The 23,054-nt window shown below is 44.1% G+C and overlaps 1 protein-coding gene across 1 annotated transcript; it reads right to left on the minus strand.

Annotated features, from left to right (window-relative positions):
• Nucleotides 1-1,488: 1,488 nt before the first annotated feature.
• GLOD5 (glyoxalase domain containing 5) lies at nucleotides 1,489-19,570 on the minus strand. Its single transcript, XM_056128666.1, has 4 exons — nucleotides 19,470-19,570; nucleotides 12,105-12,242; nucleotides 4,573-4,728; nucleotides 1,489-1,837 (listed from the first exon to the last, which is right to left on the minus strand). Exons 1-4 carry the CDS (start codon nucleotides 19,494-19,496, stop codon nucleotides 1,709-1,711), a joined length of 450 nt encoding a protein of 149 aa, XP_055984641.1. The 5' UTR covers nucleotides 19,497-19,570; the 3' UTR covers nucleotides 1,489-1,708.
• Between the last annotated feature and the right edge of the window lie 3,484 nt (nucleotides 19,571-23,054).

Below are 23,054 nucleotides of genomic sequence, written 5' to 3' on the forward strand. Positions count from 1 at the left end.
GATCCCTAGTGGTTTACTCATAGGGCATGGCTGAGAGGCTGTATTGAGTGGATACTGGAGACTAAAGGTTCCCTCATCATCAGAGCTTCTCAGACAGGCTCCATCATCCATCATACACTCTTTTTAGGACACCATAATCTTCTCTTGTTTCTAGTTTGCTGGCTCCTCCTTTGACTCCAGAACTCTAATTTACTAGGCTCTAACCTCTTCCTTTTTCAAACCTTTTCCTCTTTCTAACCTTTCAAATTTCTACTTGAAATTTTCTGTCTGGGTCAACTCATCCAGCATGTCTTCAAAATACCTGCAGAGGGGCTGGAGAGATAGCACAGTGGGTAGGGCGTTTGCCTTGCCGACCTGGGTTCGATTCCCAGCATCCCATATGGTCCCCTGAGCACCGCCAGGAGTTAACTCCTGTGTGCAGAGCCAGGAGTAACCCCTGTGCATCGCCGGGTGTGACCCCCCAAAAAAGCAAAAAAAAAATACCTGCAGAAACAAAGTACTTTGATCACTTGCCTTGTCAGTTCCAGAGACACCGCCTCTGCTACTCTCCTGCTTCTATCTTTGCTCCACAGTAATTTCCTCACAATAGCAGGAGTGTCTGTCTGATCTTGGCCTTCTTCCACTCAGGACCTTCCCTCGTCCATGACTTACAGGGCAAGCCAGAATCCACTCCACAGTCTGTCCCTGCTGCCTTTCCCATTTTCATCACCTGCATGCCACACAGCAGCCTCATTGGTATGATTTGTCTCTGCCTGATGAGCTTTTCCACCAGCTTCCAGTACAACTCTTCCCTTCCTCTCTTCAGGTCTGTGTTCCATGGTCTCCTCCGTGTGGCTTTTTCGGACTTCCTCATTTCTCTCCATCTCTCTCTCTCTCTTTCTCTCTCTCTCTCTCTCAGACACACACACACAAACACACACAGGGAGAGAAAGAGGGAAACTGTCCCAGCCATTTTTATCTGCATCCTCTCATCTACTTCATAGCTTCCTTAATTGTATTTATTGTCTATCTATCCTGCTAGAATGGCAAGTTCCCAAACATACATTTGCTTATTTCTTCTGCTCAACACTGTCTTTCCAATGTCTGGATGAGGGCAAAAGACACAGGAGGTGCTCACTATATGTTTCTTAGTTGGCTGAATGAATGATACAATGGGAGTAGAATCGGAGATTGGTCTTTGTCCTGTATGCTCTGTCAGGAGTTGACAATGCCAGACCAGATCTGAAGAACGGAAGTGCTATGTACCCTGTGGGTGAAATCAGCTAAGGTGTACCAAGCAAAGGCAGTATCATCTGGGTTGATCCTAGAACCCAGTATCATCTGTATTGATCCTATGAGAACAAGAAAGAGCTCGAGGTTCAGTGAACATGGATTTGGTCCATAAAAATGAGAAACCCTGGTGCCTGACTCCCAAAGCTCTCTGAGACATCACACTGTGGTTTCAAAAGCAGATATAAAGTGCAGAGTCAATAATAATGAAGAACAAACTCCTGATAACCCAGTGATTTATTTGGGGGGCAGCTGAAATAGAGGATGTGGAGTTGTCTGGGGGGAGAATCAAACACATTTAAGGTGACCCCACAAGAATGAATGTTTGAAATGCCTACTTAAGTGACCAGTCCTCAGAGGCCCCTGGTTCTAGGTGAGGGTTTGCAGGCGAGAAGAAAGAGGGTGACTTCCCAGGGCACAGAATGGAGTGGCACCAGCTTCAGTCACAGGAGATATAGTTGGACACCTCAATCAAATTTCCATCTGGGTCTCGGAAGTAGATGGACATAATGGGCCCTTTTGCCCCCGTTCTAGGGACAGGGCCCTCCTCAATGGGGACATCACAAGCCTGAAGGGGAAAGAGAAGACAGAGATCATTCATCATAGGCTGTGGAACTAACTAATTCATAACTAAATTCCTAGAAGACATTGTGTAGCTCTTTTTTCTCAAATGCATGAATTGGTTTTATTATTTAGCAGATCCTTAGAAACAAAATTATGTGCTCCTCAAGCTGCCATCTGTGATTGACATGGTTTTGTTCTTTGCAGCATTCAGTGGTGGGGCTTGTTTTATTTTAAAGAGTTTTGTTGTAAACATGCAACAGCTGCTATTCCATTTTCTATGAAAATTTCACTTAAGTATAGCACCTTCCCCCATGTCTTTTGGATCTCATCTACCATTTTCCTCTCCTTTCTAGATAAAACAGCTTAAACTGGGGCTGGGGAGATAGTACAGTGGATAAGGCACTTGCCTTACATGTAGGATAGAACAAGGTACTATTCCAGCACCACAAACATTCTACCCTGAGCCCCAGCCAATAATGAACCCTGAGCACAGAGCCAAGAGTAAACCCTGAGAACAGCCAGGTGTGGCTCCAAAACCAAAACAATAAAACAGACCAGAATCAAGATGAGTATAAAGGATGACATATGAAATGACTATGACTCCTATTTGGGGCTTTTGTTTGTTTTGGCTTTTGGGTCACATCCACTGATGCTCAGGGCTTACTCCTGGCAATGCTGGGGGATCATGTACAGTGCCGGAGATCAATCCCAGGTCAGATACATGCAAGGCAAACTAGGCAAACTCTTTTTCTGGTGTACTATCTCTGTGGACTTAAATGTCCTCTATTTGAGAAGAGAAAACAACCTAGAATGGAAACTTCTAAAAAGTCTATAACTCTGGCATAATCACACACTTGTAACTAAGACAAACTTTGACCTTGGGCAAAAAAAAATTACTCAGTATCCTAGTTTCCACCTCTGTAACATAGGCATGATACTTAGTCTTTTGTGCTATCTAGAAAGAGGAAGAGCTAGAATTCAAATCCAAACAGTCTGGACCAAAGTCTGCATTCTTTTTGTTTTGCTTTGGGGCCACACCTGGTGATACTCAGGGTTTATCCCTGGCTCTGCACTCAGGAGAGTGTCCCCCAGTTCTCGGGGACCCATAAGGGGTGTGTGGGATCCAATTCAGGTCGTTGGAATGCAAGGCAAGTGCTCTACCCATTATGCTATCACTCCAGTCCCCAAAGTCTGAACTCCCTTGTTTTACTTTCTGTTCTTCCGATCAAATCCTTTTTGATGCTGAGTAAGAAAAGAGTCCAGGATATTTATAGAGAATACATTCTAGGCCTCAGCCTATTTCCCACAGGGATAACTGATGCCTCTCCATATGAAATCATTTGAAGTCTTACAAGCACACCAACTAGAAGTCAATCAGAAATTATTTCCTCTTCAATGTTCCATCAGTCTTCAGGATTATACCAAGAAGAATATCTCTGGTGCATGCTAAGAAACTAGTGGTTAGGAGCTCCTTAATCACGTGACAACTCTTCCTTTGTAATGTCAGGCCCAGAGAGTTCAGCAAACGGAAGTGGGTAGAATCTGATGACATTGCGATACTTTTATAGCTGTTTGTTATTACAGTTATCTTCCCTTTGTGCCAAGATAGAATGGAGCTTTCACTTGGTTAAATACCACAAAAATGTATTTATATAAAAATAATTCAGGTATACATTTTTGTACAATAATGATGTAAGATTTCCTTTAATTTTTTTTTAATTTGGAGAGCATTGTGGCCACACCCAGCAGTGCTCAAGGATTATTCCTGGCTTTGTACTCAGAGCATCCTCTGGCTATGCTTAAGGGACCACATGCAACATTGGGAATTCAAACCCAGCCAGCCCAATGCAAGGGAATCATCTTAATCCCTTTTACAATCTCTCTGTGACTAAACTTTCTTTTTAAATACTTTTAAGTGCCAGAGATGTGATACACTGGTAAGATGCATGACTCCTCATCTGTGTAAGGCCCTGGGTTTGGTGCCCAGTGCCATTAAAAGCAAATATATTTGCTTACATGAAAAATGTTATCAGGACTGAAGTAATAATACAGTAGGTGAGGTCTTGCATGTGACCAATCTGGCTTTGATCCCGGGATACCAAATTGTCCCCCAAGCCACCAGGAATGATCCCTGAGCCCAGAGCCAGGAGTAAACCCTGAGCACAGCCAGGTGTGCCCCTATGCCCCCCACCAAATAAAAAGAAAAAAAGATAGCAGAAAATATCCTGAGTCACAACTGTGTACAGGCAATATCTGGATGTGACAAAACGAGCTCTATGAAGCTTGAGGAAGACATCCATCCATCATGCTTTGTTTTCACTCTCTGTAGCAGCTTCCTCAAAAGAACATCATGGGCCTCTCTGCATCCTGAGCTGGTTGAAAGCAGGATGGCTAAATTTATCTCAAAGAAGGTGGGGATTATGAGTAAATATGGAAATAATTACAGTGCCTCCTTCCGGAAGATGGAGAAGAAAATTGAAATCAACCAGCATGCCAAGGACATGTGCTCTTTCTGCAGCAAGATCAAGATGAAGAGACAGGCCGTGGGCATTTGACACTGCGGTTCCTGCATGAAACCATGGTGAGGGCTGCCTGAACATACAATATCACTCTACTGCCACAGTCAAATTTGCCACCAGAAGACTGAAGGACTTGAAAAACCACTAGATCTAGCATCTGAAGCATTGCTAGCCTCTAATAAATGGATTTATTTATGTATAAAACCAGCATGGAACTCACCTGGAGATGCTGGATCACTTTCTCCAAAGGTACTTCTGTGATCAAACAGATGTCTAAGGAACCAGGAATTGGATTAGCTGCTTTGGGTTCAAATTCCTTTCCCACCTCATGAAGATTAAATTTCTGGTTTCCAAAACATAATGCTTTCCGATCTCCCTATTTGGGAAAAGAAAATCAACTAAAATGGAACCTCCAAGATGAGTGGGAGGCAGAAAAAGCACCTTCCCCCACACCCCCACACAAGTTTTTTTTTCCAATGCAGGTAAGGGCTGGAAAGATAGCACAACAGGAAAGAGGCTCTCATTGCATGCAATTGATCTGGATTCAATCCTTGGTCCCTTGAACATAATAAGGAGTGATTCTTGAGCACAGAGCTAGAAGTAAGCCCTGGCCACAAGCTGATGTTGCCCCCAAACCCAAACAAACAAAAATGTAGATAAATGTTTTTCATGAAAAACAGTAGCCCTTCACCCCATCTCATTTCATTCCCTACAAGCAATTGCTTTCAATATTCAGATGTGTCTATTTCTGGAAATTTATTATTAATTATTATTATTATTATTATTATTATTTGGGGTTTTTTGGCCACACCCAACAACTCCTAGTGGGACTTGGAGGATCATATGTAGTGATGAAGATCAAACCTGGGGTGGACAAGACAAGCACTGTATTATCTGGCCCCGTATTTCTGGAATTTATTATCATATCTCCAAATAATATATTTATGCCATGGGTGCAGAGACAACAATGTGTCTGCCTACTTTATTCCATTTTTCTTCTGAACTTCATCCTATTTCAAAGGGGTTAACTGTGCTCACAGCTTTAAAAACCTACATTCACTATCATTCGTTGCTCAGACATCATAAAAGATGTCTGGCAAGACAATGAACTGGATATAAGTACAGGTTGTGAACAGAGTTTCTGAGAACATCCCTGCCTCACTGGACTGATGCTTTTTGCCCATTCACTTCCTCTTCTGTGCCAGCCATGACCAGAGTTTTGACTGTACTTCCGGACTGGTTGTTCAATGAGAGAAAGAAAACTATTATATTCAATTCACTGACGGTTGAGTTTTCTTTTCTGTATTTATCTTCCTAACTGATGCACCAAATACATCTTGATAACACTGGAAACATATTTTCCATACTCTTCCTCCTATGCTAAATGAAACTTTATCTCGTCCACATTACTGCCCCTCTCAATAGAATTCCATGAGCATTTAAAATGTCTTTTTGGTTCCTTTACAATTTTTGAATAACCTACTTGTATCTTGATGCTTGGATAGAACAAATTCAGTTTTTCATCATCCCTAATGCCCCCTTAATCTGTGTCCTCCCTTTCCTGTGCCTCTCAAGTTTGTTCAATTTTACATTTCTTTCTTTTATATAATTGCAGTTGATACCACATCCATCCCTCCTTGTCCCCACCCCCCATCCCTGCCCCCACCGACCCACTATTGCTCTGGGACTATTCTTGCTCAGGGGAGCATTTGCATGAACCAGGCTTGAATGAACTATTTCTGTAAAAGAAAATGACTATTCCACTTGACTGGTAATTTGGTTGAGTATAGAATTCAAAGTTGCAGATTATTGTCCCATAGCCATTTAAAAGACTATTTTTAAAAAAAGAGGCTATTGTCCCATAGCCTTTTTCCCCTTTTTTTATAATTTTATTTATTGAATAATGGGCTGGAGCGATAGCACAGTGGGTAGGGCGCTTGCCTTGCTTGCAGCCAACCTGGGCCGACCTGGGTTCAATTCCTTCGTCCCTCTTGGAGAGCCCAGCAAGCTACCAAGAGTATCGTGCCCGCACGGCAAAGCCTGGCAAGCTACCCGTGAACTATTCGCTATGCCAAAAACAGTTACAACAAGCCTCACAATGGAGATGTTACTGGTGCCTGTTCAAGAAAATTGATGAACAACAGAAGGACAGTGCTACAGTGCTATTGAATCACTGTGAGAGCAGTTACAAAGCTTCCGGATATAAATCTTGGTCATACAATGAAACACCCATACCTTCACCAGTGCCCATTTTCCACCACCAAAAACCCCATCCCATACCCTCCCCTACCTGTGGGGCAGATGATTTCCACATTACTTTCTCTCTACATTCAATATTTCGACATCAGAACCACCATTATTATTTGGGATTTTACCCCAATACTCAGATATACCAAAAAGACAACAGTAGACAATTAGTTTTCTATTGCTGGTTATGAATAGCATATGATGTTGCACAGCTGCAGTAGTGGCTGTGAGATTTTGGAATTTCGAAATCTTAACAATTAAATCTGGAGGGTTTTCTGCCAAAACTTGCTGGGTTCCGAGATTTGGGGGAAAGGGTGTTGTTAACCTGATCCCCCTAGGCAGCTCAGTGGCCACCATCCTCCAGAAGCCACTGGACAGTCAGGATTGGGCCCGCAGTGAGGAGACACACGGGGGCCTCTCGAGGGATGGGGGTGGAGCCAGCCCTTTCCTCCCCGCCCCAACGAGATCCTGAGTCGCCACCCACAAACGGCCTCTCTAGTTCCTGATCAAGCTGCTTAACGGCCATGATCCAAAAGACTCAGGAACAAATGTCCCATAGCCTTTTAAAGGTCTTTTAAAAGACTTCAGTTGTCCTCCTGAATCTGGAGTTGCTGATAAGAATTGATGTTAATCTGTTTTTCCTTCTTTTGTAAATGATAAATATACCCTCTGTTCTTGTAGCAATTTTGGGTGTTTTCTGTAAAGTACATTGAAATTTCATGCGTGTCCAATGCATCAAATGTATTCAATGTATACAAACAGAGGGAGTTAAGCTTTGGTATGACTTAACATTGGTTCATGTCAGGGCCTTCTCTCACTTGATTTACATATTTATTTATTCCTTTTATCTTCATTTTCTATTTCTGTCCATAGTCTTAGGCAGCCATTATAATGTATTTGGTTGGTATCTTCTGGTTTTCATCAGTTATCATGAAAAGTACTTTATTGTTTTATGTGTGAATGTCAAACAGATGCACTAATATGTAGATTCTGGGCTTTTTTGTTTCTTTTCCAAAGCACAGGGTGTTTTTTGTGAGGGGTTATATCAGTAATAAAATAGGCATTAGACCTTCTAATGGAGGGTATTCTCTGATTCTGTTTTGCATTTTCTCTCCCCTGACTATTTTTTGCTCTAGCGGGCCCAGTAACATCTCCATTGGAGACTTTGTTGTTACTGTGTTTGGCATATCAAATACATCACGGGTAGCTTGCCAGGCTCTGCCGTGCGGGCGAGATACTCTCGGTAGCTTTCCGGGCTCTCTGAGAGGGGTGGAGGAATTGAACTCCGGTCGAGCAAATCGATGAACAACAGGAGGACAGTGATACAGTAATACAGTGACTATTTTTTAGCATTTGTCTGCCTAGCTGTGTATTTATTCAAGATGATATTATTCTATGTAAATGCTGCATAATTCTATTGTATGCCCAGTACTCTTTGTTAGTGTTTCTTTTCACTTTTATCCTATTTAGCAACTTTATGAATCTTTTCTGGTTAAGGCCTGTTCCAAATATCTGCATTTCTCACTTTGGGGTGGGGGTAAAGTTGCTCCAAATTCTGTAAATTCAAATTCCTTCTGCAGAACCCTATTTCCCACCTGACATTTCTTTTTCTTTTTCTTCTTTTTTTAATATAGGAGTATTGCTATTTATTCAGCCATTGATTAGGCTGATTGAATTGGGCATGAACTTCACCTTACTTTTTTTTTCTTTTTTATAAATTTTGCACATCAAAAGCAGAATGTGATATTGCCAAGCTCATTCACTGGAATTACTTTCTATCATATAATGTACTTTCTATCATATAATTCCTGCTATGCAGAGTGATTTTACTTTTTATATAATTGGTTACTCAATAACATTTGGCAGGTTATTTGGCGGTCTGGGAGCACTACAATACCTTGCATTATAAAGGTAATTGTTTAGTTTTAAAATGAAGGGTTTCACAGGGACACTCTATTTTTAGATAACAGAGTAAACATCTATCTCTGCCTCAATTGCATTTTTACAGAGTTAACAATGAATAACTGCATAGTAGGACACATTTTGAAACTTATTATGGAAAACAGTATAATTGCAGTCAAGAGCCTTAAATTATTTAAACCCTTTCCATTGTAGAAATCTATCCTCAGAAAACAGTGGCAAATGAGGTTACAATAGCAATAAACTAAAGTCTTAGTATCTGATAACATTAAATAATTGTCACAACTAGAGAATGAATTATTATGTAACCATTAAGTATGGTTTCAAAAGACAGGTAAATACTATCAATACAATCAATATAATGTCAGATTAAAAAAGAATAACTATGTACTATCACTTCATTAGCTAAATTACTATATAGCTGGAAGGACATACAAAATTAAGTTAGCAAAGATTTTAGGCTTATTTGTAATTTTTAAAAAGCATCATTTTTCCAACTTTCTACAGTGAACATTAACTTTTACATTCAGGAAAAAATCCTGTAGTTTCCATTTTTAACCATTAAAAATTATGGGGTTCATTTTAGGGTGTGCTGGGGGGAGGCAGGCATGTAGTGCTGGACTTGAACTGAGACACTTGAAATGCAAGCCATGTGCTCAGTCCCTTGAGCAAAATACCCAACCCCATAACCATCCTTTAAGGCTCACCGCAAGTGCTATTATAATCTGAGACCTTATTCTTATCTATACTAAATCATATATGATCACACAGCGGTAGGGAGTTTGCCTTGCACGCGGCCGACCTGGCAGTTCCGGGTGCAATTCCTTCACCCCTCTTGGAGAGCCTGGCAAGCTACTGAGAGTATCTCGCCCACACGGCAAAGCCTGGCAAGCTAGCCGTGACATATTCGATATGCCAAACACAGTAACAACAAGTCTCATGATGGAGACGTTACTGGACCTGCTCGAGCAAATTGATGAACAACGGGATGACAGTGCTACAGTGCTTTTATAAATTTATTGAATCACCGTGAGAATAGTTACAAAGCTTTCGGGTTAAAGTCTCAGTCATAGAATGATGAAACACCTGTCCCTTCACCAGTGCCCAATTTCCACTACCAAAACCCCCAGTATGCACCCCATCCCACACCCTCCCCCTACCTGTGGGGCAGATGATTTCCACATTACTCTCTCTCTCTACTTTAATTTCATTCAATATTTCGACCTCAGACCCACCATTATTAATTTGGGATTTTACTCCAATACTCAGATCTACTGAGAAGGCAATAGTAGACAATTTGTTTTCTATTGCTGATTATGAATAACATATGATGTTGCACGGCCACAGTAGTGGCCATGAGATTTTCGAATTTCGAAATTTTAACAATTAAATCTGGAGGGATTTCTGCCAAAACCTGTTGGGTTTCGAGATTTGTTCCTGAGTCTTTGGGGTCATGGCAGCTTGATCAGGAGCCAGAGAGGCCATTTATGAGAGGCGACTCAGGGTCTTGTTTGGGGGGATGGAGAAAAGGGCCAGCACCACCACCCCCATCCCATGAGGCCCGGCGTGTCTCGTCACTGTGGGCCGAAACTTGACTGTCCACTAGCCTCTGGAGGATGGCGGCCACTGAGCCGCCAGGGGAAACAGGCCAAGGCACAAAACCTATTCACATCTGGGGTGGCCTGGCACCAGTAACCTACTGCAGGGACCGGATGCATTTCTGCCAAAAGCCGCTGGGTTCTGAGATTTGTTTCTGGGTCTCTGTGATCATGGCATTAAGCAGCTTGATGAGGAGCCAGAAAGGACATTTGTGGGATGCGAGTCAGGGTCTTGTTGAGGCTGGGGAGAAAAGGGCTGGCTTCACCCCCATCCCGTGAGGCCCCGTGTGTCTCGTCACTGCCGGCCCAAACCTGACTGTCCAGTGGCCTCTGGAGGATGATGGCCTCTGAGCTGCCAAAAGGCAGCAGGCTGAGGGACAGCACTCTTTGCCCCCTGGAGTGGCCCGGCACTGGTAACCTACTTCAGGGACCAGATGCATTTCTGCCAAAAGCTTCTGGGTTCCAAGATTTGTTCCTGAATCTCTGGGATCATGGCTGTTAAGCAGTTTGATCAGGAACAAGAGGCCTTGCCTCCAACTATATATCTGAGCCGAAGGTGGTTTGTGGGTGTGTCTCCCACATACCTAACTTTTGGCCATTTACTTTCTTGCTAAATTTGGCCCCAAGTTGTTGGGGTCTGACCAAAGGCACAGCAGCAATTTTGGGGTATCTAGAAGTCTGAAGGCACCATCAGGTTGCTGATGCACTTTGCCTCACAGGTACAGATTGACCTGCTGGCGGCACCATACCCCCAGACATTGTTTTTTCTTGATCCTTTCTTTTTCCTGCTCCAAACAGGATTTATAAGCAAGGTGGGGGAGGTTTTGTGTCTTTTTCTTTTTTCTTTGGGGCTTAAGAATGCTTTGTTCCACATGCACCTTGATTAATAGTTTGATTGAATACATATTCAGTGTTTAAAATTTTTCCATCAAAGGAGTCCCCAATGAACTCTGCCCTCATTCTTACCCTTACTTGCTTTGATCCACTCCCACATATGCACATGTACATTGTAACCACATATAGTTCCCCCACTCCCAGCATGGTCAGGGATCCTTCCAGAGCACAGAACCAGGAATAGTCCATAAGCACCTCTGAGTATGGTCACGAAGCCGGGGAAAATTTATTTTTTCCCTTAGAATCATGAAGATGTTTTATTGTCTTCTGACCGCTCATGTGAGGCTTAGGAAATCTGATAGCCATGTATGCCTTTTTCCTTGCAGTTTAATTATTATTTTTTCCTTTGGGGTGTGTGTGGGGGAGACCCCAGACAGTGCCCAGGGAGCCTAAGGGATACTTATGCAATACTTGTCTAAGCCAATAGGACTATTCCTTGGGTCCAGTGATTAGGTGCTGCTCAGGCTCAGTCGTAAGGGGTGGGAGTGGAGGATCCAGGGTTACACCTGATGGTGCTGGGGGACATGCAGTACCAGAATCAAAGTTAGGACTTTGCACATGCAAAGCATGCTTTCTTGGTCCCTGATATACTGACACTGACTGTTTTTTTTTTGGGGGGGGGAGCACCGGAAGGCCCTACCAGGTGGGAACGATGCGTTGATTGTTTTTCTTTTGCTTATTACCTCTGTATCCCTTGTTTCACTGATAAGAATGTACATAGATTGTAGCCGGCATTTAGAGGGTAAAAGAGAGACTCTCAGCAAACGGAGCTTCAAATCTCTTTCTCTTCTGACTTGAGGTCCTCAGCGCTGAGCCTCTAATAAACTCACTATCCTATTCTGGGCTGTCTCTATCTGTTCACTCGAGGCTTGCACCAGCACAACATAATGAGAGTGAAATTCTCTGATATGATTTCTACAGTAATTTCCTCACTTCCTTTTACTCTATTCCCTTTAGATCTGCCATGGACCTTTCCAACAACTCCTCACAGAATTTTCCGAGTTGGTTTGTAATTTGGAGTGAGGTTTTTTTCAAAGTAGTCTCATTGAATTGTTCTGCAAATTCACTTTGTCTTGGGGTGGAGGATGGTTACCTTAAAAGTCATGACTTCCATGCCCAGTATCTTGGAATAAAACCTGATGGTTTCTCTGATGCTCTTCACAGTCATCACGATGTGGTCAAGACTATGGATAAGACACAGAGAAGGGTTCTGACTGCTGTTCCTCCAGGACTGAAAAAAATGGCGGGAGAGGAAGGTAAGAAAAGATCACAATACCACTGGTCATGCATGAACTTCTCGTTTCTTCTCCTCACCTGCCTAATGAAGATACTTACTCCTATCCCCATTTCCTTCAAGGAAACTTAAATATAGTCTTTTAATTATAATTATTTTCTGGTAACTTCTGGTCAGGCTCAGGGCTTAATCCTGGCTTTGTGCTCAAAGATCACTCCTGGAAGGGCTCAGGGGACTCTAGGCAGTGTCAGGAATCGAACTTGGGTCAGTAGCGTGCAAGACAAGTGCCTTAACCCTTGAACTGTCTAGACCTTTAGTAGAGTCTTAATGCCCATGTGCAGATTCTCACAAGAGTTTTTGTCTCTCATGACCACACTCCACCATCTTTTTTGGCTTTGGGGCCACATCTAGGAGTGCTCAGGGTTTACTCCTGGCTCCGTGCTCAGGGATTGCTCCTGGTGGGGCTCAGTGCACCGTTATGGGTGCTGAGGATCAACCCTGAGTCAGGCAAGCACCCTACTCACTGTACTATTTCTCCAGCCCCATCACCATGTTCTTGTTCCCTTTCAACATCCTTCCAGAGGGGATAGGCGTGAAAATAAAGGGAGTGAAAACCAAACCCCAGTCCCTGCTGGTTTGCCCCAAGTTGGAATTCATCTCTTTCACAAGAAATGGAACAACACTGAGGAGAACCAACCCATTGAGTACAAGTTGGGCCATTTAGGTTGGTCAGTACCCTCTGAGCCCCTGTACAGCTATGATCATAGAGTACAGAAAAGGAGGGCACATTTCAGATGAAACCAAAGTGACTAGCTGGGGAGATGGCTCAAATGGCTGGAGCACCCTTGGGCCTCTGAGCTCCATGCTAGGAATAACCTCTGAGCACCAAACAATAAGTTTCTGGGCATGTGTATATACAGATCCACCTGGAGCAGAACACAATACACTCTCCCTATCTTCCCACCCTTGCATCTTTCCTCCTTATCAACTTTCTCTTGACTTGTGTTCTTTAGAAAACTGTATCCTTACACAATTATGAGCTGCCTCTAGCATCTGGCACTAGAGGACACAGAATCTAGTGCTAAAGGTTTGCTGGGGGCTAGCAAAAGTAGCTCAAAATATTGAGTCCATGCTTTGTTTGTGGGAGATTTGCACTTGATCTCAGAATCACCTGGCCCTAGCACAACCCCTGAGCAGAGTCAGAAGTAGCCTTTGAACACCTCAGGGTGTGACTCTCAAAACAACAATGACAATAGTCTAGGTTCTGGAGCCAGAGCCAGATGGACATTTAATCTCTCTGCCTCTTGGTTTCTCCATCTTTATTTATTTTTTAAATTTATGTTTGGTTTTTTTTAGCCACAACCTGCAGTGCTCAGGTATTACTATGGTACTCAGGGCCTCTGCACTCAGGAATCACTTCTAGAGGGCTCAGGGTACCATGTGGGGTGCCGGGGATCAAACCAGGTCATCTACATGCAAGGCAAGCACCCTATCTATTCTGGAATCTTGGGTTCTACATCTTTAAAAGGACTTTTGTTGGTGGTGTTTTGGGTTTCAGGCCACACCGAGCAGTTCTCAGGGGTTAGTTGTGGCTGTGTACTCGCATCATTCCTAGGAGGGTTTGGGGGACCCTATGTAATTACTGGGGATTCTTGAACTTAGCTTAGCTGCTTGCAAGGCAAGCACCTTAACCCCCGTACATCTTCCAGGAGCCTAAAATGATACAATTTTGTATGTATTGTATAGGATTACTATGGAGATTAGAAAAGATCTGTATAGGGGGTGGGTGCAACCGGCAATGCTCAGGGCTTACTCCTGGCTCTAGGCATGGGGATCACTCCTGAAGGACTTGGGAGCCCATATGGGGTTCTAGAAACCGAAACTTGGTCAGTAGCATACAAGGCAAGCATCTTACCCCCTGTATCTTAATCACTTGGCTCAAGAGCTGTATATTTAAAGGCTTAGACCTGTGCCTGATACAGTCCCACAGAGCAAATGTTCTGAAAGCACTAATGATGATGATGGTATCATGGAGACTAGCGCAGGGACTGTGTTCAGAACTCCACCCCCACCACTCCCTTAGACACCAAGTCTACTACTTTGTGTTTATCACCTCAAAAGGAAATGTGTGTCCTTAAGTAGCATATTTCTAAGAAAAGCAGAGGGAGGATGTTGCAGGAGAGAGGAGCTCAGTAGAAGAAACCAGACTGAATCAACCAGTGCCAAGGTAGATGCCAGTCTGGCCCCCTCCCTGAAAGTCTGCCTCATTTTAGCATCAAAAATCATGCATAGGGGTGGAAACTTAACATGCCAGTGTGTCAAGGAGCCCATGAAGAAGCATGCGCTGTTCACCTGGAGACTAAATTCTTACATACCCTGAGGCCAGAGAGATAGTACTGTGGGTATAATGCTTACCTTGCACACAGCCAAGCGGGGTTCCATCCCTGGCACACCTTATGGTCCTTCAAACCCAACAGGGACTAATCCATAAGCACAGAGCTAGGAGTAAACCCTGAGCACTGCCAGTTGTGGCTCAAAACTTAAAGTATTTCCAGATTCCCTACCATAACCCTCCAATCTTCACAGTCTCACTTATTGCTCTTATACTCCAAGCCATTGTCTTTTTGCTTGGCTGTAGTAAGGAACGTTGTTAGATCTTCTTCAGACCCTGTGCTTCTGTACATTAATGTCTAGCCCTAGGATTAGAGCACACTCTTCATAAGGGTAGCTTCTGTTCTGTTCCCCATATTTCCCTAAACAACAAGTCCAGAAGTTGGAAATCCAGTACTGCAGTCATGTATGCGGCAGACCTGGGTTCGATCCCTAGTACCCCATAGGGTTACACCACCGGAGTGATTCTTGAGTGCAGAGCCAAGTGTGACCCAACCCCCCCAGACCAATAATATTTGTTCAATTTATGAATAATGCAGAATTAAGCCCAGTTCCTAGCATAAAAATTGACTTCCAGTCTATTCCATTCAAATTATTACATTACTGGTGGGGGGGGGGGATGCAGGGTGGCAAAAGTGAGGATTATGCCACACCTGGTGGTGCTCAAAAACTACTCCTGACTATATGCTCAGGGGTCCCTCCTGGTGGTGTTTGGGGGACTATATGCAATGCCAGGGATCCAAACTGGCTTGCAAGGCAAGCACTTTAAGCCCTGTACTATCTTTTTGGTCTGAAATCATGACATTTTAAACACTTGCTGTTATCCAGCTCCAACTTGATTTCTTTTTATGTTTCTCTCCTCTTTCTTTTTGGCTTTTGGGCCATACTCAATGGTGCTTTGGGGCTACTTCTGTCTCAGTGCTCAGGAGACCATCTGGTGCTAGAATATCAAACTCAGAGCTCCCACATACAAAGTGTGCACTAGGCCATTGAGCTATCTCAGTGACTCTCAGCTCCACCTTTCCAGTGTTTTAGTGATTTCTCTTATTCTTATCTCCTGAGAAACATGCATGAAGTAGAACCAGGAGATGGCTGACATTTGATGTCAGTTGAAAATAAGGTAAGGAGACTGGAGTGATAGGGTATTTGCCTTGCACGCAACTTACCTGGATTTGATCCCCAGCCCTCCATATAGTCCCCCCATCCCAGCCAAGAATGATCCCTGAGCAGAGTAATTCTTGGGCACAGCCAGGTGTGCTGCTCCACAAAAGAAAGAAAGCTGAATATTTTAAAACTTTTATTAACTTTCCACCATGTGTAGGTTTTGTAAGAGCACCCCCTTTTAGTTCTTAATAACAGCAAAGTATTTTTTCCTCTGAATTAATTTTTCTTTTTTCCTTTTGGTTTTGAGCCATGTCCAGTGGTGCTTGGGAATACTCCTCCCTCAGTGCCTAGTGGACTGTGTGATGCCAAGTATCAAACCCAGAGTTCCCACATGGAAAGTGTGCATTCAGTCATTGAGCTCTCTCAGGGAGGTACTCAGGAATAACTCCTGGCTCTGCTCTCAGTAATTACTCCTGGTGGGGTTCGGAGACCCTATGCAGTGCCGAGAAGCAAACTAGGGCCAGACACATGTAAGGATCCAACTCTCCTATAAATTTCTTGAGAAGAAAGCAGAAAATACTAATATTTTAATGTTCTGTTGAAAGAAGCAGCTTTTATTCTGGGCTTCCCATCAGAGCTCAGAGTGTTTGAAATTCATTTTTGGCCATTCTATGACTGTGTATGCCATTTGGATCCTGATTCAGACTGAAAAATGGTGCTCTTGGGGATCTAGTAGAGTCATCCAGAGGTGATGGGGTTGCAGAGTGGTCTCTAGGGCTACACTCAGTGTTGCATGGAGAAGGAATTCACAATTCTGCAAATTGAACCCAGGACATCATGCATGCCAGACACAGTAGCTATTTCCCCAGCCCAAAACATCAACTTTTTTTGGCAGAGCAGAGATCAAACCAGGACTTCCTGCATGCAAGATAGTGCTCTACTACTGAGGTACAGACCAGGCCCCTAAAAGAACGAACTTACTTGTTTTGGAGACACACCCTGCAGTGCTCAGTGACTGCTCTCTGCTTTGTGCTAGAGGTCACTCCCACTGATGCTTGGGGGACCACATGGTGCTGGAAATTGAACCTGGGGCTCTTATATTGCCAAACGTGCTCAGCCTGGTGATTTAACCATCTCTTTTTGTACTTGCTGATCCCGAGTCAACTTTTGACACTAATTTATCTTTCATCAATATCTTCTCTTTTCTCCATAATTTCCTTCCTTCTACTTTCTTTTTTGTTTTTCCTATTTTTGAGTCATATTCAGCAGTACTCAGAACTTAATCCTGGCTCTGCACTCAGGGATCAACCCTGGCAGTGCTCAGGGATCTTAAGCACCCACCTTACACACTATACTATTATCTCTGTTCCCCCCCACACTTCTACTTTCTTAGGGTTCAATTTGCTGTTCTTATTCCAGTATTTTTTCCTTTGGTTTTTAGGGCCACATCCAGCCGTGCTCAGAGATTACTACTGGCTCTGTGCTCAGGGATCACTCCTGGATGGCTTGAAGGACCTTAGGGAGTACCAGGGATCAAACCCAGGTTGGCCATGTGCAAAGCAAATGCCTTACCCTGCTCTACTGATACCATGGATGCTGGGTATCAAACTTGAGTTGGCTGAGTGCAAAGTATCTACTGCTGTACTATAGCTCCAGTCCTTATTCTGAATGTTTTGGTTAGTTTTGGGGCCACGCCTGGCAGTTCTCAGAGGCTATTCCTGGTTCAGTGCTTGGGGATTTCTAGTCCCCGGTGCTGAGAACCATGTGGTGCTGGGGATCAAACCCCGGTGCCTACATATATGGCCTATGTCAAGTCCATTGAGTTATCTCCCAGGACCTATTCACTGTCACTGTCACTGTCCTCCCATTGTTCATCGATTTGCTTGAGCGGTCCCAGTAACGTCTCCATTGTGACACTTGTTACTGTGTTTGGCATATTGAATACGTCACGGGTAGCTTGCCAGTCTTTGCCATGTGGGCGAGATACTCTCGGTAGCTTGCCGGGCTCTCCGAGAGGGACGGAGGAATCAAACTTGAGTCAACCAGGTCAGCCATGTGCAAGGCTCCAGCTGGAGCGATAGCACAGCGAGTAGGGCGTTTGTCTTGCACGCGGCCAACCCTAGTTCGATTCCTCCGCCCCTCTTGGAGAGCCCAGCAAGCCACTGAGAGTATCTCGGCCCACATGGCAAAGCCTGACAAGCTCCCCGTGATGTATTCAATATGCCAAAAGCAGTAACAACAAATTTCACAATTTGTTGTGAGACGTTACTGGTGCCCGCTTGAGCAAATCGATGAACAATGGGAGGAAAGCGCTACCGACCTATTCAAAATTCTATATTTGATGGTGCCAGGAATGGAATCCAGGGCCTCACACACACAAGGCAAGTATTTTACCACTGGGCCACATCTGCGGTCCCAACTTTTCAAGTATTCTGATGCATGAATTTAGTTCTCTAAACTTCTCGTACGCAATCATTTATTCTATTGGAAATCAGCCTCCCCTATTCCTCCCATTATTCAGTGACCTGCCTGCTCCAATTCAGTTTCTGCTTTGCAGACAAGAAACTGCAGCCTTGCAAATTCAAGGATGAGCACAGTCCAGGTTTTTGTTTGCTCACTTGTTTCCTTGATTTGGGGCCACAATTGAAGATGCTCAGAAACTACTCCTAGCTCAGTATACTCAGAACTCAGTCCCAATGGTGCTCGGTGAGCTATATGGGGTGGTATCTGGGATTAAACCCAGGCCTCCTGAATGCAAAGCATGTGCCAACCCTTTGATCCGTTGCCCAAACCCATGGGCTAGGGTCTTTTAAGGAGTAAGAGCTAGTGTGGCTTAGAATAAAAGTGAGTGAGACCTGAGCTGGAGGAAAAGAGCTCACTTTATTTTATTATTCATGCATTTATTTTGGGTGTGGGGCCACATCTGGTTGTGCTAAAGGCTCTGAGTTCTGGAATCACTCCTGGTCACTCTTGTTTCCATACTCCATCCCTCCACCCTCCCCACCCCCATTTGACAGTCACATTACAAAGTTCTGTGGTTGTATTTATCTCATGTGTTCATGCTTTGGATATATCACTATACCACTCTCCCATATTACTGAAGCCCCGACCCCTGTTTTCCCATTACCTTGGGATCATATTTCATGCCCGGGCTGGGGATCAAAACAGGTTGTTTGGCTGTGTGCAAGGCAAGGGTCTTGCTGTGCAGTGTCTCTGCTGAAGGATGGCAATTCATGAAGATCTCTAGACCATGTCAGGTTTACAGGGGGCTTAGCCCCCTGTTCTATGCAAATAGAATTCATTTTCTCACCAGGCATGGAATGACAAGTCCCCTAGTTTGCTGATCACTGCCAGGACCAAAGCCTCCCACCACCTCCAGCACAGTAAAGGAGTAGGCCCTGAGCCCAGTGGGTATGATCAAAAAAACAAAAGGAAGAAGAAAAAAGAGAGAACAAAAGCCGTGTTATACCTTACAATAATAAGATCTATGTATGCAAAGGATACCCTTGTCTAAAAAAATGTTCCTGAAATACCAAGGCCAAAAGAGAAGCCCAGAGCCATCTTCTCTCTCTACACAGGCTGTAGGCCTTTCCGTGTTGCTCTGCTGCCCTCTGTCTGTCTTTACGGAAAGTAAGAGAAGGAAGGGAATTGATTGGCAGTAGAAGAGAAGCAGGTTCCCCGTTTAGGTGTTGACACCTGGACCCCAAGTCCCTGGAAGAACCCCCGTACCTGCTTCTCAGAAGTACCGCTCCACATCCTGACTAATGGCCTCAAGGGCAGACAGCGCAACAGGGCGGGCCAGGTAGCGTTGACCAGGGACTTCCGCAAACTCTCTGGCTCAGTGCCTGGAGCTCAAGGGGCAAGAATGGGAGGGGTGAAAGAGAGTTGGTGACCAGAGTAGGTAGAGATCATGGACTCTGGCATGAAACTCGGGGCCTAAACATCAAATATTGAGGCATGTCTTAGCTAGCTAGGCCAGCCCAGGATCCCCTGGACTTATGGGTTTGAACAACAGCTGCCTCTTTATGAATGTGGAGAATTAAGGAGTTCACATGGCTGGCTTCTCCTCACAGACAGCTTTCCACTGGGCTCCCAGGCCAATGCCTTTCTCATCTTCTTGGGTTCGGGAGACACAGGGTAATGGGAGAACAGGGGTCGGGGGAGGGTGTGACATTGCTATTCTATTTGGGAATCCATACCTGGGGCTTGTAGTTAGAAGCTCTTTTAAGTTAGACTGTGACCCCCATAATAGCATATTATGGGTTTGTTTCCCAGCCAAGATCTCTCTCTCTCTCTCTCTCTCTCTCTCTCTCTCTCTCTCTCTCCTTCCCTCTCTCTCTCTGTTCTCTTTTGATTTCTCCTCCACTCCCTTCCCTTCATCGTTGCTATGTTGACATAAGCCTGGTTCTGGTACTCATTTATGCTTTTCAGTGACAGAGCTTGCTAGGGGATTGCACTCCTTTCATTGTGGTTTTTTTGGGGTTTGGACATCTTTTTGGGTAGTTTTGGGGGGGAACTATACCAGCGGTGCAAAAAACTTACTACTGGCTCTGTACTCAGGCATTACTCCTGGTGGTGCTTGGGGGACCTTATGGGATGTCAGGAATCAAACCCGGGTTGGCTGCGTGCAAGGCAAATGACCTACCCATTGTACTATTACTCCAGCCCTCTATATTAAGATGATTTTTAAGCTGAAGTCATTTGAGATTCATCAGAAATGAAAAAGCCCTTTCTAAGGTTTCCTTATCTGACTAAAAGCAGAAACTTCTGAGAAGTGAGACCACACCACAAATCTCTTTACAGTTTATAAAAAGAGAACCCTCATATTTGCAGAGAAGAACTTCAGTACAAACTTATCTCTTTTTTGTTGTTTTGGGGCCATACCTGGATGTGTCCCGGCTTTGCACTCAGAATCACTCCTGTTGGTGCCCTGGGGTGCATATGGGAATCTGAGGATTGAACTGGGGTTGGTCACATGCAAGTTAAGCACTTTATCCCTGTATTATCTCTCTGGCCCCTTTCACAAACTTTATTATTTTGTTGCGGGGGGTGGGGGACCTGGCAATTCTCAGCGGTAACTTCTGGCTCTGCACTCAGGATTTACTCCTGGTGGTGATCAGGAAACCATATGAGATGCTGGGAATCAGAACCAGGTCAGTCACATGCCAGACAAGTGCCCTACCTGCTGTACTAGCTTTCCAGCTCTCTACAAATTTTCTTGTCTCCCAGTTCTTCACCTAAAAACGTCTTTCAAAAAATCCTATTTGATACTTCCATATTTGCTTTCTCTAGTAACCTTTCTCTCCCCTCCTTTCCTCCACTAAGTTAAATATATATACCTTTAACTCTTTAAGGAATCAGTTATTCATTTAGTTGACTCCTTATCTGCATATGAAATAATCCTTTATATCCAGTTAATCTGTCTTCCTCCATTTAATTTGTATGTAGGTTCAAGTCACAGAACCTAAGAGGCTAGAGGAAAGAGTTTTTGTCCTTTTCTCTGTTTATGACCAATCTAGACTGCTCTGCTGCAATCCTTCAGATCAAACTTTCCTGGGGGAGCCTGAGAGATTGACAGTAAAGTGGGTAACGTGTTTGCCTAGCATGTAGCCAACCAGGTTTGATTCCCTGACATCACCTATCACCTATTCCACCCCCCGCCCCCCCTCCCGCCACCAGAGTGATTAGGAGTGATTCTTGAGCACAGAGCCAGGAATAAATCCTGAGCACATCCAGGTGTGGGCCACTGCCCATCCCCCTTCAAAAAACCCCTTCCTGAATTAAAAAACTTGTTAAACAACGTGGCCTTAATTTGAACCCCTTAATGTTTCTAGTTTTTGACTGGAACTGGAGAGATCAAAAGTTGAGGAGGATGATGGACATTCCCAAGATAGGAAAGGAAGTTTTTGAACTTCTGGAAATGGGGGTCCTCAGTCTGTGCAAGTCAGAATCTTTGAAGCTGGGTCTTTTCTAACTCTGGGTCCTAATGAATATTCCAGTTTTCATGTGTTATATTTCATTTAATGGCTCATTTCAAACACTTACTTCAGATCAGTTCTTATTTTACTCTCATCTGCATCACCGGATGATCATTGGGAATGTTTGATGGGAATTTTGGGGGGAAAATATGAATTTGTCCTTTTCCAACTCCTTGTATAATAAAGTATACTTGGCTATTTAAAAAAAAAACCCTTCCTGGTAAGTATGAAATTAGGTTCAGAAGCACTCAGAATCATTGGTAGATACTGCACTTAAGATTCTCCAAGGGTGACAAAAGTGTTGCCCGACACTTCACTCACAATTTTCCTTACCTGCTCCAGGATTTCCCCCATAATGACTTTGATGATTTCTGGCTAATACATAGAGTCACACCCAAATTATACCTCAAATCTTGTTCACTGATGGGTCAAGAAGAGTCTGCTCACTAGTAATTCCATCCCTCGCTGTCTTCTCCATTGCTCTCAAGTCCATCTGCCCCATTTCCTGCACCCCAGCCTGGTACACTGGGCTCGGGATCTCGGAAAGCACGAACTCTTTTTCTGAACAGAGGACAGTGTTTGCTGTCCCTGCTCTTCTATGCACTTTTCCTTTAAGGTTCCACCTGACCCATTACTTTGAATCCTTTAGGTCTGTTTAAGTAGCATCTTACAAAACCCACCAGGGTGAATGAATGGGTTGATGTTGCCTTCATTTATGCTACTGTGCCTGGAGAGGGTGCCAAGATACATGGCAGCTGGAAGAGGCTTTAAACTTAGAAGACAAACACAACACAGGGCACTAGAAAGATAACACAAGAGGGTAGGGTGCTGACTTTTCATGCAGCTGGTCCCCAATTCAATCCCTGGCACTGCATAAAGTCCCCTGAGAACCACCAGGAGTGATCACTAAGCACGGAGCCTAAAGTGATCCTTGAGCACTACTAGATGAGGCCCGCAAACAATAAAAAGGGCCCAAAGTGATAGTACAGTGGGTGGGTGCTTGCCTTGCACTTGGCTGATTGGTGTTCCATCCCTAGCACTCTATATGGTACCTCTTGCACTGGAATGATTCTGAGCCTAGAGCCTAGAGCCAGGAGTAAGCCCTGAGCACTTCTGGGTGTGGCCCAAAAGTCAACCCAACCAAATGAACAAAAAAGACCCAAGAAACAATAAAACCTCTCTTTCCACCGACCCTTCCCTTTGATTACAGCTGTGAAGGCTGAAATCTCACTACCTTGATAGATAGCCTTGCTTGCAGCATTAGCTAGGGATCACATTCTTCATTTGGGGCGGGGGGGGGGGGGGAAGCTTACATGCTTTATTGTATTTTCAATGC

The sequence above is a fragment of the Sorex fumeus genome, unplaced genomic scaffold (assembly GCF_029834395.1).
Source record: "Sorex fumeus unplaced genomic scaffold, SorFum_2.1 ptg000065l, whole genome shotgun sequence".
In the NCBI taxonomy this organism is placed as follows: Eukaryota; Metazoa; Chordata; class Mammalia; order Eulipotyphla; family Soricidae; genus Sorex; species Sorex fumeus.